Raw genomic sequence first — 17,065 nt, forward strand, 5'->3', positions numbered from 1 at the left:
CATGGGGCCCTCCTCCTCCTCCAGTGTTGGCAATGTCCCAAACTTGGTGCACAATAGTGGATAGTCTGGAGGTGAAATAGTTGCATAATCAAGACCAAAGTCCGTCCTTCTGTCTCTGGATGTATAAAAGCAAGCTAATTCAGCCATCACTGTCTGTCTATCACCCCACCGCCACCATGCTGACCTCAGGACTCCTCCTGGTGGCTGCAGTGGCCTTCCTCAGCGTCCTGGTCTTGATGTCTGTCTGGAAGCAGAGAAAGCTCTCAGGAAAGCTGCCTCCAGGACCCACCCCACTGCCCTTCATTGGGAACTTCCTTCAGCTGAACACAGAGCAAATGTACAACTCTCTCATGAAGGTGCCACTGGGCATGGAGATGGGTCGAATGGGGCATGGAGGGATGCCCAGTTTTGGTTGAGGCTTTGTGGTAGGGTACTGACCAGGTGGGCGTGTGATTTTAGGCCAGGGGACTTGTGAAGACATCAGCGCCACTTCCTAGACCTGTGGATCACATCTTGGGACACTCGGTCTGATAGCCGTTAGAACTCTAAGAGAAATGAATCCCAGACCAGGTATCAAAGTATGAACTGTCCCTCTAACCTCCATCAGATCAGCCAACGTTATGGTCCTGTATTCACCATCTACCTGGGACCTCGCCGAATTGTGGTGCTGTGCGGACAGGAGGCAGTCAAGGAAGCTCTGGTGGACCAAGCTGAGGAATTCAGCGGGCGGGGCGAGCAAGCTACCTTCGACTGGCTTTTCAAAGGCTATGGTGAGAGGGTCTTGACACAGGGGAATGAGGCAGAGGACATTTGAGAGCATCGTTCCCACCCCTGCTCCCCCCACCTCTGACTTTTCCACCCCTCCAGGCTATCTTCTCCCCACGTCCCTGCCTCCCACTGTGTCTAGTCTCAGACTCATCTCTCTGACTCTATTTCTTGATTCCCCCACCTCCACCCGTGCCTCCTCTTCCACCTTGAAATTCCTCTGTCGGAATCCTGCGCCTCTAGCAGGATCCGAAGCTTCCCTGTAGCCCACGCCATCATTTTCAGCTTTGGTGATTGCTTTCTCTCATCCTCTCCCTTGCTTTCTACTGTCAGACATGGCAGGACCTTTGTTCCCAGGAACTGTCTCCCAGCAACAATGTCTCCTCTCTCCAGACTCTCTTTGGGTCTCTCTCTTTATTTCCGTCTCTTTTGTTGCTCAATTATACATCTTTCTCAACAATAATCGCCACCAGATCTCTTCAGTCTCCTGTCTCTCGCCTCTGTCTCTGTCCATCTGTCTCCCTCTTCTTACTGTCCTGTTACTCGCTCTCTTTTATCTGTAGTTTTCTTGGTGCCTTCTTGTGTTTTGCATTTGCATTTCTAATGATCTGTGTGCATCTTTCTCCTTCTTGCCCTCCTGTTAGGGGAACAGCGCAAGGGTTCAGTGGCCAGCCATGCTCCTTTTCTCTGACTTCTTTCTGGCTTCTCACTCACCTTCCCAGGCGTAGCCTTCAGCAGCGGGGAGCGAGCCAAACAGCTAAGGCGCTTCTCCATCGCCACGCTGCGGGACTTCGGCGTGGGGAAGCGTGGCATCGAGGAGCGCATCCAAGAGGAGGCGGGCTTTCTCATCGATTCATTTCGGAAGACGAACGGTAAGTGGAGCACCGCAAGTTCTCAGGACCTACCAAGGGATAGACAGCCAAAGCAGCACCATACCATGTCCCAGGATAGAAACAAACAAGGAAGTGCACGCTGATACCTGCTGTGCGATCTAGTGTCTGGGGATTTGGCTCAGCACTCTAGCCAGTGCCCTTTTTTAATTCTCTGATTCAAAGTATCTGAAGCTAACACCCAGGCGATGCTTTTTGCCTAGTTCCAATGTCTCCCTCTCCTTTCTCCTCCTTCTCCCCACCCATAGGTGCTTTTATTGACCCCACCTTCTACCTTAGCCGAACAGTCTCCAATGTCATTAGCTCAATTGTCTTCGGGGACCGCTTTGACTATGAGGACAAAGAGTTCCTGTCACTGCTTCGAATGATGCTGGGAAGCTTCCAGTTCACTGCTACCTCCATGGGGCAGGTAATCTGTTTCAACCTTGTCCTACCATGCCCCCTACCTCTGCTGCCAGCTCACTCCCAAAGTGCTTCCAGCAAGTACCTTCAAACTATCTCTACAGGTTGCTCAAGAACAAATGTCAATACACAGACACTCTCAACAGCTGTCCCTGAATCCAAAACCTGCAATCTGTCTCCCTCTCCCTCCCTCTCCCTCCTCCTCCCTCTCCCTCTCCCTCACCCTTTCCCTTTCCCTCCCCTTCCCTCTTCCCCTCCTCCTCCCCCTCCCACACAGAACCACTCAGCTCTTTCAGCTGGGCATACAGTACCATCACAATTCATTTAAATCTCTAACACAAGATCACTATGGGACAGGTCCACTGAATACCCCTCCCCTCTTCAGTTCCTGGGCATCTGGTGCTGCAGAACCCAGCTCACTCAGAGCTTGTGCCATCTGCAAAGATATTCCGAGCTAGCCCACTGGAGTACGTAGATGAGTACCCCTTACTCAGCCACAGAACTACCCAAACATCTGTGGCTCTAAGCAAAATTTCTACAGAGTGTCCTCCAAACACCTAAGTAAGGGTCTTCCAACACAGCTCATTCACACACCTAAGTAGGGCCATCTGTGAAGCCATTTGAATGACAGAGCAGGTGAACACATGAATGTCAGCACTACTTAAATAGAATTTTTTTTAATTGGATAAGTGTATATTGTGTATTGAGCATAGTCACCCTCACACCCCTACCTTCCCTTTCTCACACCTCCTCCTGTCAGTCCTGTTTGTCCATAAGACCGTTTTACTTTCAAGCGATATACATGTACATATATATGCATATATATGTACACCCGTGATTTGACATCAGTACTGCGGATTGAAGGAACACATACACATTATCTCTAATGCTGATTTAGACTTGTTTGATGTGATGATCTACCGTTGTAGCTGCTTTCCTGGAAATTCCATAACATTGTTTTTAATGGCTGAAAAATAGTTCAGTGATAGATAGATAGAGGGAAAGATAGATAGATAGATAGATAGATAGATAGATAGATAGAAACACACTCACATACACACACACATATATATTATACACACACACACACACACACACACACACACACACACATATATATACATATATATATATATGGACAAAGAGTTCCTGTCACTGTTTTGAATGATGCTGGGAAGCTTCCACACATTTCCTCCTTAATTACCTATTTTTGGACACCTAGGTTGAGTGTAAAATTCAGCTAATGTGACTATCCAGGACTGGTTTAATACTGGAAAACCTGTTAACCTTCACCAATCCAAACCCTGCTAGTATATAAACAGCTGCCTCCAGCTAAAGTCACTCAAATACTTAAGCATCTACAGATGTAACTTCAGCCCAGCAACTGGATGTCATCCAACGCAGCCACACTCAAGAACCCCAAACCCACATATGCAACCAAATCCACCTCACTTAAAATATTGGATAATAGCCATCACATTTAAACTATGTTGCCACCTTGCACCACCTGGTTATCTGACTCCAGGACAAGTGACAGAGAAGTCCCTTGCCTGAAGACAGATGCCACCTCTTGGATTTTGTGCCGACAGCTTCCTTGATTTTTCCTCCCTTTTCCACCCTCAGCTCTATGAGATGTTCTCTTCTGTGATGAAACACCTGCCAGGGCCCCAGCAACAGGCCTTTAAGGAGCTGCAGGGCCTGGAGGACTTCATAACCAAGAAAGTGGAACACAATCAGCGCACGCTGGATCCCAATTCCCCAAGGGACTTCATCGACTCCTTCCTCATCCGAATGCTGGAGGTAAACCCAGAAGCTAGAGAGTATGGCGGGAGGTTCAAAGCCAAGGAAGCAAGATGAAATCACACTTGGGGGAGGGGGGGACAGTGGACTACTCAAATCAGTCCCTCATTATAAACCTCACACATTACCACTCAGCACCACTGTTCTGTCCACTGCTCAGTCTCAGGAGGATAGACAGACTGAGATCGCAGCCAGTGTATTAAAGGCTTAGTGATATCCACTTATTCAGTACTCACATTTCTTGGGCAAGGTTGTGCTATGACTCCCATCTTACAAATGAGGAGGCTGCAGCTCTGAGAATATAGGCAACTTGTCTTATATCACAGCAGGAGGGCCATGTATCCTACCTCACTGTCTCAGGTTGATGCATGGATGTAACATACCCCCTTAATATTGCCTGTCCTTGTCATTCACATCTGTGAAAATGGTGACCTAGCTTTCCCATGACCTTCTTTCACCTGTGCAGAACAGAAGGGGGTAACGGTGGTCTTTTGTGATAAGTCCTTGTTATGTAGCCCTAGTTGGCCTGAAACTTGCTGTGTAGGCCAGGCAAGTCTCAACCCTGTGGTGGTCCTCCCAGGTCTGCTTTCTGATGTCTTGGATTATCAGCATGTGGTACCAGCTAAGATGGAACTTTAGGCAGTCTGAGTGCAAAGGACTGAGGGATGAGATTCCTCTAGAAAATATTAAGGTTCATAATGAAGAGTTGGAATCTTGTTGCCTAACACTCATTCTGTCTAAGGGCTGGAAAGATGGCTCAGTGGTTAAGAGTGCTGGCTGCTTTCCCAGAGTGCCAGGGGGGGCATTCAATCCCAGCATCTACATGGCAGCTCATAACCACAGTCCCTGTAGATCCAATGCCCTCTTCTGGCCTCCGTGGTTACTGAACACAAGTAGCACTCTGACACCCATGCAGGTAGAACACTCGGTACACATAAAAGTAATTTTTACAGAGCTCTGTTATCTATCTCAGAAAACCCATCTCTACTTTTCCCTGACTTCCTCCAACATGACGTCTGTACCATTGTTTCTCAGTCACTCTCCAGCCTTACTTTCCTAAATATTTCTACAGTTTAAAAATTGACAACTCAGTTGGTCACTAGCAATTGAACAACCAGCTAAGTGATGACTGACAGAAGAACATTTAGGGCACTGGGTCACTTCAAAGGTCTGAAACCAGGAGAATAGCCAGGGTTCCCCTTCTCCACCTTAGGTCTAAGCCAAAGAGAAGTGAGTTCAAGTTGGAGAAAAACTAGAAGGATACCAAGAGTGTAAGGAGGGGATTTGACCTGAATATTCATTCCCCTCCCTGCAGGAGAAGAAGAACCCCAATACTGAGTTCTACATGAAGAACTTGGTGCTGACTACACTAAATCTCTTCTTTGCTGGCACAGAGACCGTCAGCACCACCCTGCGCTATGGCTTTCTGTTGCTCATGAAGCACCCAGATATTGAGGGTAAGGAAGGCTTCAAGGAACAGGAAAGCAGGAGTTAAGGGGAGTGTGACGTGGATATAGATTCTAAACTTGCATCTTGCATCTAAACTGTCTGCCACAATATCCCCTACATCTCTCAAAAAATTGGATTCTCAGATAACTAGTTACTCCCTGCTTTACCTAGACAGAGCCACTGGTGGGTACCAGTGGGCTGGTGTGTTGCTCATCTGCACTTCAAAGGAGCTACTTCCTGCTCCCCAGGTCACCAGCTAAACATCCTTTCCATATAATTCTGGTGCAATTCACACAGATCCCAAGAAGCAGTTTCACCAATGCATGATTTGCATGTTGTGAAAATGATCTACAATGCCATACAATGTTCCCTGGCCTCCATCCTGTCTTAGTTTCTCCACTATGAAGTTCTTGGATACCTAAACCCATCCCTGTTCTTCTCAGCCAAGGTCCATGAGGAGATTGATCGGGTGATTGGCAGGAACCGGCAGCCCAAGTATGAGGACCGAATGAAGATGCCCTATACGGAGGCTGTAATCCATGAGATCCAGAGATTTGCAGACATGATCCCCATGGGCCTGGCTCGAAGGGTCACCAAGGACACCAAGTTTCGAGATTTCCTCCTCCCCAAGGTGCTGATTCACCCAGCCTAGAGTGACCTCTAGCCCTCTTCATGGGCCTCTAGGACCTTCTCCTCATTAGAGTCCACCCAGACCCTCTCTCGGTTCCTCAGTGACAGATTTTCTCTGCCACCACACCCCACTGCCCTCTTACTTAAAACTCCTATATCTTGGCTTTTCTCTGAGACTTTCCCACCCAGGAATTTTAACTCCATGCCTCTCAAGATGTATAAGCTTAATTGATCAAGATCTTGACTGTGTTAGAGACAGGAGACTCATGTCTGCCATATATCCGGTTTAGGGCTACATAAATTCAATACCCCTCAAATCTTGACTTGAGAGACATGAATTGCATAGCTCTCAACCTCCCACCCCAGAAGACAGAGCCCATGTCACTCATTCATCCTGTCTAATAGAACATGAGCCCTACATCCCCCATATCTCCATCTCAAGAATAACCTCACATTCCTCAAAGCTCCTCCCTCAAAGCCCCCACAACTCACATATGTTATATTTATCATCACCTGGGATATCCTAGCTCACACTTCTAACCCCTGAAGGCCAGTAGGACACTCATCTAAATCTAACCTGATCAAGTCGTTTTATCATCAACAGGGTACTGAAGTGTTTCCTATGCTGGGCTCTGTGCTGAAAGACCCCAAGTTCTTCTCCAACCCCAAAGACTTCAACCCAAAGCACTTCCTAGATGACAAGGGACAGTTTAAGAAGAATGATGCCTTTGTGCCCTTTTCCATTGGTAAGAACCCACTGTCTAGTGCCAGACTACTGCTCACACTAACAGAGATAGCTTATTCATTGCTTCCATCTGATGCAATCATGTATCTCTCTCCATCTTGGAATAGTCTCTTGTATCTAACTCTGAGAAGACTAGCTGCAGCTCCCATAATTCTCAATCACCAAGTATCAGAACTCTGGAAAAGTGATTGTCAAACTTTAATAATAGGTGAGGGGAAATGCAAGCTCAAACTGAGTCAGAGGTCTTTCTCAGGTTATACAACCAACCAGTTCTTAGAAAAGATGTGGCCACATGGCAGCCATTCAATCTGGCTTCTCTCTCTTGGCCTCTCCTGAATTGCTCTGCTTGGCCTCATACTAACTTTGGCAATATGTCCTAATCTTCTGTCTCCTTCTCATTCTCTGGCTTGTTCTATCTTTACCTGTGTCTAGCTTGTTTTCTTTCTACAACCTGCCTCTGTACAACTGTCCCAGTAAAACTGCCTCTTTTGTCCATTTTTCTTTGTCTGCACTGCTCTCTTAAGTAACTTCCCTTTCAGCTTTTCTTCTGAGAGCTGAGCATATTCCATTCTGTCAAATCTTTCTCTGATTCATCACTTTGTCTGCCACTCAATTAGACATCACTTTCAAACATGAGTGCTTCCTTCTACAAACTAACTTTATCTTCATTGTTTGTAAAAGTGTATACTGAGGGTTTTTGTCTGTATTCCTGTCAGAGAAATTAAAGGTGTGTGCTAAGGCTGAGCCACACGACTAGAAACAGGTTTTTCCAGTAAATAACACAATCTCAGGGTTCACAGTGTGATTGAATATCCTGCAACAAAAGGGAATACACATTTCTCATTGTTACAGCCTGGTGTGGATCAAAACACCTCAAGTACAAGTACAACTAATGCTCAGGGATTAGAGCTTTCCTTAAAGATCTCAGCACTTCCTCCTATGGAGAAACCAGCCAGGAATTTGCTACTGGCAAAAACTGGCTTCACTTTCCCCTGTCTTCTCTCTTTAGGAAAACGGTATTGTTTCGGAGAAGGACTGGCTAGGATGGAACTCTTCCTCTTCCTCACAAACATCATGCAGAACTTCCACTTCAAATCCACACAGGCACCCCAGGACATCGATGTGTCTCCTAGACTCGTGGGCTTTGCCACGATCCCACCAACCTACACTATGAGTTTCTTGTCCCGTTGAGCCTGGGCTGCATGAGGTTAAAGGGAATGATTGAGACCAGACAAGTCAGGGGTTGAAACTTAGAAAAGGTCAAAGGTACAGAAGAAACAGAGGACACAGAGTAGACTTGCAGAGGATATTTCAAAGGTAGCCAAAGAAGAGGGAAATTTATACTATGTTGTCAATAGGAATAATAAAATAATAAAAGTAGATATTATTTATGGCATAAGTAGTCTTTGTCAAGTTTATGCTAAAGGGTCTTGTGATCTCAATTAACACTCATAAGTGCATGGGAAGGGGAAGAGAGTTTATGCTCATTTTATTAGTGAATCACATTCTTGATCTTATATGTCCCTAACCTAACTGTATTTGTAAGTTTACCAAAGTCTCACAGAATCCAAGAGCTCAGGAACATTTGGACAAAGATCTGTGTGCTTTGGCCTTGGGTAGATTTTCAAACATCACCACCTCTCAAATAAAACAGAAAAGCTCATGTCTATTGCCACATCATCCTGTGTAGAGGTATTTCCAGAGCTTTGGATGGGCAGCGGGCCTGGATCCACCACTCACCCAGCTATGCTTTGATCTACTTACAGAGAATACTCAGGGCCAGCACAATGACATGAGTGTGTGCTGATTCATGGATGTACACCTAAGTGTGTTGCAGGGTTTCCCCCGGCTATGCATGAGTGTATCTTCTGCCATAAATTGGCTTCCAAAGTTCAAGTGTTTACTCATTGATCTGGGGTCAGAGGCACTTAAAGAGTTTGAAAAGCATATACTCCAGTGCACTAGTATAAATTGGTGAGTGGATGCCTGTGTGATGCACAGTCTCAAGAGCAGAGTACACAGCAGCCAGCACCTTTTAGGCTTCTTACTTTCATGATGCCAGTATAAGGCATACTCAGCAGCAAGAAACGGGAATAAGGGTATCATGATGACATCTTTGGGAACTTTATTGCAAGCTCTCCATGGTGGTAAATTTCAACCCTACAAGCTGCAGATTCTTCCTGGAAGAATTAAGAGAGAATGGAGAGAAGAGAGGAGATGAGGGATGCAGAGGTGATGGGGTGGGGTGTGACCAATGGCTCAATTGGAAAAGTGCTTGCTGAGCAGGCATGAGTTTGGATCCCCAACACCCCTCACAAGTCTGTCATAATGGCACAAGCCTGTCACCCTAACGCTGGGAGGTGAGGGAAAGTTGCCAGGTTTCTGAAGCTCACTGGGCAGCCCAATCCAGCCAAATGTTGAACTCTAGATTTCATTAGAGATTCTGTCTCAAAAAACAAAGTGGAGACAGGAAGATCAACAGAGTCAACTAACCTAGGGGCTAGAAAAGTAGACCCTTGGGCCTCTCAAAGACTGAGCCACTAACCAAAAAGCATACATAGGATGGACAGAGGCCCCAGGCACATATGTAGCAGATGTACATCTCACAGTCTTTATGTGGATTCCCCAACTATCCCTAAAGCTATTGCCTGTCTGTGGAATCCATTCCCCTAACTGGGCTGCCTTGTCTCACCTCAGTGAGAAAGGATGTGCCTAACCCTACAGAGACTTGATGTGCCAGGATGGAAAGATACCCAGGGGAACCCAACCCTCTCAGAGGAGAAGGGAATGGGATATGGGGGAGGGGTTGTAAGAAAGGGAACAGGATGTGGGCATTGATCAGAATGTAAAATTAATAAACAAATTAATTAATGGGAAAAGTGGAGAGAGACTGAAGAACACATGCAGTGTTGGCCCATGGCCTCTACATATACATGTACATATGTGCCTGCATGCACATACAAACACACACACACATGCAAACACACACACAGGCACACACAAATGCACATAACTTTTGAAATAAGTCTTTTTTAAAAACATAAATATTAATGAAGTACAATTGATGTTGTTCATACATGTATAAATTATGCAGTGGCTGAATCACAACAGTAAAAACAAAGTAGACTTATACAACAGTGGTTGAAAGAAATATCATATGATAAATCACAAATACTTAAATAATGGAACAAAAATAAATATATACAGACTTATAGGATGAGAGCAGCCATAGCAGAAGGTGTAGGCAAACTCATGGCATGACATTTAAAGAAATGTCAAATTCATAAATGGTGTTTTAAAATCTTTCCCACTGGGTGGAAAAATTAGTCAAAATGACATTTTTGCTTTTTTATCTTAAAAATAACTTATTTTTTTTGAAATTATGATATTATTACATCATTTCCCCCTTCCCTTTCTCCCCTCCAAACCCTTAGAGCCATAGCAGCAAAAGAGAAACCATGTCCCAAGGAAATAATGAAAAGATGAAAAACTTACCAAGAAGGGGGAAAGGAGACGCAGAAAGAAAATTCAGCGAAGTACAAAGTCTCACCTCTAAACCTGGCCACCCAGCAAGGGTGGGGGAGAACAGGAGGACAAAGTACCCCCGGGGACTGCATGCAGCCCTGCCAGTGAAGGCAGACAAGTGGCCATAACTGTAGGAGGGAAATGTGGTTCTCATGGGGAATGTGCCCTGAAAGTGACTTCTCTTGCATACAAGCCAGCTTTAGAGAGTACAGGCTTTATAGTCTTCATCTAGGATGTGTGTTCAGATCTATTGCTAAGGAATAAACTACTCTGGGGAGTCGGGCCAATTCACTCACAAGTCCTGGGGACACATAGCTCCAGATGTCACAAAAGACAGTCATGGGAGTGAAGACTGGCCACAAATCTGCTAAGTGTAATCACTGGGTGTGGAGGTGGTGGGTCAGTGGCTTCCATTTCTGCAGTAAGTAGCAATGTTTGTCTCTTAAAATTAAGCATGATGAGGGCCTGGACATGGCCATTGATTGTTCAGGTCACGTGACCCCCAGCACTGAACTCAAACTCGGTAATCTGTTTCTGTACTCCCATATGACCTATTCTGGAATATACGGTGGTCTCTTTAGCTTTTGTGTCAAGGCCTCTCTTTGGAAAGAAGAGAAAGGAGAGGTCCCCCTCCCCGCCCCAAGTAGAGGGAGAGTCCCCCTCCTTATATTTCCTGACTCACTACAGCTGGAGCAGGGAGCTTTTCTTCTTGGTAGAAAAACAGTAAAGAAAGAAAGAAAGGTCATATTACACAAACAGAAAGGAAGACTCGGGCAGGAAGGAGACTAGCAGGAATGGAAAGGGGTAAGAAGAGAAACAGGTTAATGAGGGATAAATATGGTCAAATGTAGGATATACTTGAAAGTTATAGTCTTTATAAAACCAGAAACTATGGGCACTTAATAGACACCCACTAAAAAAATAATAATAAGACCAAGGAGATATTGTCAGTTAGTAGCTGCTGAGTAAAGAAGGTGTTGCCAATGTGTTCAGTACCAATGCCTGTCAATCAGTTGGCTCTGACCAAAATATCCTCCGAAAGAGATCCCTAGACTGTCAAATAGAGCCACAATTAGTTATGTTTGGAAGGGTAGCATAAGTAAATCCCTCTTTAATGGCCAACTAATGACTGGCCCAACTTAAGACCCACCCCGTTGGGGAGAGTCAACCCCTGACACTATTAATGATACTTTGCTATACTTGCAGACAGGAACCTAGAATAACTGTTTCCTGAATGGCTTCATCCAACAACTGATAGAAACAGGTGCAGAGACCCATTCTCAAATATCAAGAAAGCTCAGAAGGCTTGTGGAAGAGTGGGTAATAGAACTAAACAAACCAGTGGTATCAAGAATGCTCAAGAAGACCTACAGAGTAAACTAACCTGAGCACATAAAGGCTCACAGAGATTTAACCATCAATCAAAGAGCATGCAGGGGCTGGACCCACTCCCCCACCACACACACACATTTGTAGCAGATGTGCAGCTTGGTCTTCATGTGGATTCCCTAACAATTGGATTGGGGGATGTCTCTGACTCTGTTGCCTGACATTGGATTCCTTTCCCCTTAGTTGGACTGCATGGTTGGACCTCAGTGGGAGAGGATGCACTCAGTTCTACTGTGACTTGGTGTCCCAGGGCAAGGTCATACCCAAGGGGGTCTCCCTTTCTCTCAGTAGGGGAGGAGGGTTGTAAGGGGAGGGATTTGTAACAGTGGGACTGGAAGAGAGGAGGGGAGGGGCTGTAACCTGGATGTAAAATGAATAAATAAATTAATGAAAAAATTTCATCCCTCTCCTACACTCACACCACACACTCATACACACACACACACGCACACACACACACATACACACACACACTCTCTCACACACACACACACACAAACACACACATACACACACACACACACAACAAGTGAAAAGCATCCATCAAGAATAGGAATAAGAAGTAGGGATGTAACCTTGGTTGGTAGGATCTACCAACCTTGCAAGCTTCCCTAAGGATCTGGGCAGTAATCCATAGAAAATCTGCAAGTTAGAAACCTTGGCTAGCAGGGCTCTTTAAGCCATATCCGAAGCTGCCATTACTATTTTTGAAGGCCTGTCCCATTCTCCTGACAGTTGTGATCCTGCATTACAATGTCCAGTTCAGCCAAAAGTCCTACTGAAGCTTTATTCTAATCTTCCACCCCTTCCAGGGCTCCACAGGAGCCGTGGAGATTCTCTATTCCACAGAGGTCTTTGCAGGCAAGGAGAGGCTATGGGGCAGAGGATGAGGTTCGGGCTCTTATGAGGGAAAGAGATATTGTGGCCAAAAGCCAAGCGGGCCACAAGCACTAGACCTCATGTCACTTAAAAGATCCATTCCAGAGTCTTGGAACATAGAAGCTGAGTACTTAAGGTCTCTATGGAGGCGCCCTGATACCTAAATTTCTTGTGTTTCTGTGTTGAGATCTGCACATTTGTTGGTTTACATCTGCCTTCTGGTCCCATTTAGGGATATTCTTACTGAACAACCACTCTAAAGACCCAGTTCTCAGTACTATTATAACAGCCATACAAGGTCCATTATAGCCACTAACACATCACCAGCGAGCACAAACCTGAACATGGAAAAATTGCTACAGAGACCTAGAAAGCAACGTTAAACACAAGAAAAAAGAGTGTGGAGGTGTGTTTCGGAGAGGAAGGCAATAGACTGAAAATTAAAAATCATTAAAAAGGAAAAGAAAAAAGAAAAACAACAGATTTCCCCAATAATAAAGTAAATACAATTAGATAAATTTAAAAAACACAATAAAAATAACATCCATATTTTCTTTGGTCTGGAGAGACAGCTCAGTAGTTAAGAGAACTTGCTGCTCTTGCAGAGTACCAGGGTTCGATTCCCAGCACTGACATAGTGGCTCATAGCCATCTGTAACTCCAGTTCCAGGGGATCTAATAACCTCTTCTTATCTCTGTGGATACTAGATACATATATGGTGGTCAACACCCACGCCGGCAAACCACCCATACACATAAAAGATAAAAGATTCTTATTTTAAATCTACGGTAAAATCGAGATACTAATCAGTAATAAACATTTTTCTAAATCTATAATTCAAACAACCAATAATCTCAAGGTCAACGAAAAAAGAGGTTGGGGTGAGCAGCTCCATTCTGGGCCCTTGAAAGCTTGATACTGCCAGTTATGTACATGAGGTGGAGGAGGGACAATCAGACTTGTGGATTTTTCCCTAATTGTCCCCTTTATCCCAGCCCCCCATATCCCCAACCTCATCCTCCACCCCATCCCCTCTCCTTGCCTGTGAAGACCTCCCCTTGGTAGCTTGACTTCTTGAATAATAGCGGCCTCTGCTGGCCACATTTAGCTTTGCAGTCTGTGAGAATGGCATACCTTCTTCCCTCCTCCTGAGACCAGTTAAATTGTGGTGACTAGGTAAGAAGTATATCCAAGTGGACATAGTACGTGGGAGAGTGAGCAGCAATCCCAGCACTGAGATTGGTCCTGGAAGAGAACTTTCAAGACCTCCTATGTGTTAGCCACCTTTCTGGAGGAATACCTCCGTGGGTATAAAGCAGACCCTGGATCTGCAAAATTCTCAGGCTCTATAGCATTCTCGAATGACATATACAGATCTCCAGAGGCCAACCCAACAGTAGACCTCAGGTTTAGAGCTCTCAAACTTAAGTTGATGAAAATTGTTCTCAGTTGATGAAATGTGCTTCTAGCCACAGAGAGTGAAACAACAGTTTCCTGTGTATTTTCCTGCCCAACCTGAGCCTCCTGCTACCTGCATCCTTCAACTTGTTGGTCTCTGGACCTATTGCTCTCTACAACTGCCTTCCTCAGAGTCTTTTCACCAGGGGCTATAGCAGGCCAACTGAGGGTCCATGACTTGTGGCTATTTCTTAATCTCAAGTCCCCAAGTTAAGTTAGTGATGTGTGTGTGTGTGGAGAGAGGGGGAGAGAGAGAGAGAGAGAGAGAGAGGGGGGGGGTTAGAAGAGGGTTAGACAAAGGGTGTAGGGAGGGACTAGGGAAGGAGGAAGAGAAGGAGAGAGGGAGGGAAGGAAGGAGAAAGAGAGAGACACCCAAGCAACAAACTAATTTCTGGTACAGAAACAAAATCAGCATGAAAATCCATGACCTCAAAATATTTTATTTCCTCCAAACCTTACCAATTGCATCAGAATGACATTCAATAAGAGTGACTTAGAAGAATTTCCAGGAATTCAAGAGAAAGACTATAAGTATGCTCAAATGGCCCAGAGAAGATGTGAATGGGTTCCAAGAAAATAGCAAGAAACTGCATTAAAAGCCAGTGAAAGAAAGGACAACAGGACTCAGTCTGAATTGTTAAAGAAACTGAGCAGATGCTAGAGATGAAAACTCAGTTGGCTCAGTGGTTGTCCTACCAATGGAATGAGTCATGTGGAGGGTTGAAAGTCAGGGTTCAGAAAAAATTTGAAGGACTGTTCCATTGAGGTCAGTGGAAATGTTAAGAGAAAAATGTAAATAGAACCTGGGAGAGCTTTGGAACTAAATGAAAAAAAGATCTAGAAATTGTTGTCATGAGAGAAGTATTTCATGCCAAAGTCATAGAAGGTATATTCAATAAAGTCATAGAAGAAAGGTCTGCACACTCGAAGAAGGCCATGCCCACTGAGCTACAAGAGGCAGAGAGAACACCAGATAGACAGGGGCTTTCTAACCATCTACTCCAAACACAAAACCCTAGAACAGAGACCATTGAAAACTGCTGGAGAAAAGGGCCAAGTTTTACATGGAAGCAGGCCAATCAGGATAACAGATTATTCAATAGAAATGTTTAAGGCCAGAAGGATTGGGCAAGATGTATTCCAAGTTCTGAAAGGTCACAACTGCCACCCCCCAGACTACTCATATCCAATAGGCCCTCTATCATAATTGAAGGACAAATAAACATTTCCACAATCAAAACAGACTAAAGGGATTTGTGACCACTAAGTTAGCTCTACAGAGGTTAATAGAGGGAATACTTTAGACTGAAGAGAACATTAAACACACCCAAGAGACCACAGAGGGAAAATAAACAAAATCACATGGTTAATAAAGCCTGGTCTACAGAGTGAGTTCCAAGACGACAGCCAGGGCTATTCAGAGAAACCCTGTCTATAAATAAATAAATAAATAAATAAATAAATAAATAAATAAATAAATAATAAAAAACCGTTCTGAGAAAATGACCTCAACTAACAGGTCATTCATTCTTCAATGACAGGGTCCTAAGAAGGAGGAACAGGGAGGTGAGGAGGTAAAGAATGTTTTTTAAAAATAAACAAAACAAAACAAAAAAAGGGGTCAGGAGATCTTTCACAAGTCATGTCTTATGCCAAAGAAGCTTATTAATAAGACAGCATCTCATCTTGTATGTGTTTTTCCTGAAAGCAAGAAAAAAAATTGACCAGGGCCAACAAAAATTATCACAAAATGAGACAGTCATTGGGAAGTAATCAGGCACTGTTGCACAAGGGAGACACAGGTTATCCAAGGACATCAAAGACTGAGCACACAGTAGCCCTGTGACAGACACACAAGGTTGTCAGGATTCAAGGTCTAAGCTCTCCTCAAGGATCTGGCTCCCAGGCCATTATTGACTCTGCCAAGCATGTTCCTTGTTTAAAGAAGGAACTGTGTTTCTTCTTCATACATCATGGTCTCAGGAAAGCCTCCTGTGGTCCTAGCCCTCCACAGAAAGCAAGACAAAAGCAACAGTCTTTCAACTTCAGTACACATCTTTCCATAATAACTCTCAATGTAATGGTCTCAACCCCCCACCCCCCTCATCTCAAAGTAACAAAGAAGACTGCAATATGGTAAAGAACCTGTAATTTTGCTCTCTGTAAGAAACACAGACAAAGACAGGAGGCACCTTACAATGAAAGGCTGAGAAAGGTTCTCCAAGCAAATGGAACTGGGAAATAGGCAGGCATAGCTAATAGACTTCATAGACAAAATAGACTTCAAGCCAAAGCTAATCAGAACTGCTCCATACCAACCAAGAAAACAAGAAGACATTGAAATTCTAAACATGTAAGTGAAAGTCAGGTACTTCCAACTTCAGATAGCATATATGTGAGCATGGCCACAGATATGAACACCAACATAGTAATGGTAGGTAACTTCCATACCCCACTCTCACTAATGAACAGAACAGCCAGAAAAAAAAGGGTTAAATAGATATATCAGAGTTAAACAGAATCATAGACCAGGCATCACAGACTATCCCACTCAGACACTACAGATTGCATATTCCTCTTAGCAGCCCATAGAACTGCTAGACCTCATCTTAGGGCAGAAAGCAAGTCTCAAGAAACATAAGAAGGTGATGATAATATAACTATTTCACCACAATAAAATAAGCACTCAGTAGTCACTTCTTTCAGCACTTTACCAGTTATGAATCTCTGCTCAACCAGAGATGGGTCATTGGAATCTCAACCATAGATTGGTCATCAGCATCAGCCTCCCCATACACAAGGTTCAGGGAACATTACAGAATAGGGCTGGAAAGGATGATGGAGCCAAAGATGGGAAAGAAAGCTGTGAAATTCTGTGTTCCAGATATGACATGGTCATTGTACCTGTTAACTCATAATTACCTTCATAAAACCTGTCAAGATAAATCCCGTCAACATTCTAGTATAAGAGAGGAAGGAGCTCCTGAGGCCCAACCCCTAGCTATGGAACTATAGGCAGTTAATGGCTACTAAGAGAGAGTCAGCCACCTTTTGATGGGGGGCGGGGAGAAGAGTTACCAATGCCCTACTGATGATCATATATATTAGTTAGGGTTTCATTGCTATGAAGGT

At 44.4% G+C, this 17,065-nt stretch overlaps 1 protein-coding gene across 1 annotated transcript, besides 3 other annotated features; it reads left to right on the plus strand.

Moving 5' to 3' along the window:
• Positions 1 to 183: part of a promoter, noted in NCBI's record as "-3033 to -1 promoter", that runs on past the window's edge. NCBI's record gives the evidence for it as "EXISTENCE:reporter gene assay evidence [ECO:0000049][PMID:15115437]".
• Positions 15 to 52: a protein binding site, noted in NCBI's record as "NFI site; -138/-101". NCBI's record gives its function as "positive regulation of promoter activity" and the evidence as "EXISTENCE:protein binding evidence [ECO:0000024][PMID:15115437]".
• Positions 80 to 122: a protein binding site, noted in NCBI's record as "HNF-4 site; -73/-31". NCBI's record gives its function as "positive regulation of promoter activity" and the evidence as "EXISTENCE:protein binding evidence [ECO:0000024][PMID:15115437]".
• Cyp2a5 (cytochrome P450, family 2, subfamily a, polypeptide 5) lies at positions 152 to 8,077 on the plus strand. Its single transcript, NM_007812.4, has 9 exons — positions 152 to 356; positions 608 to 770; positions 1,488 to 1,637; positions 1,904 to 2,064; positions 3,681 to 3,857; positions 5,173 to 5,314; positions 5,750 to 5,937; positions 6,541 to 6,682; positions 7,691 to 8,077. Exons 1-9 carry the CDS (start codon positions 177 to 179, stop codon positions 7,870 to 7,872), a joined length of 1,485 nt encoding a protein of 494 aa, NP_031838.2. The 5' UTR covers positions 152 to 176; the 3' UTR covers positions 7,873 to 8,077.
• Positions 8,078 to 17,065: the final 8,988 nt, after the last annotated feature.

This window comes from Mus musculus, chromosome 7 (genome assembly GCF_000001635.26).
Source record: "Mus musculus strain C57BL/6J chromosome 7, GRCm38.p6 C57BL/6J".
In the NCBI taxonomy this organism is placed as follows: Eukaryota; Metazoa; Chordata; class Mammalia; order Rodentia; family Muridae; genus Mus; species Mus musculus.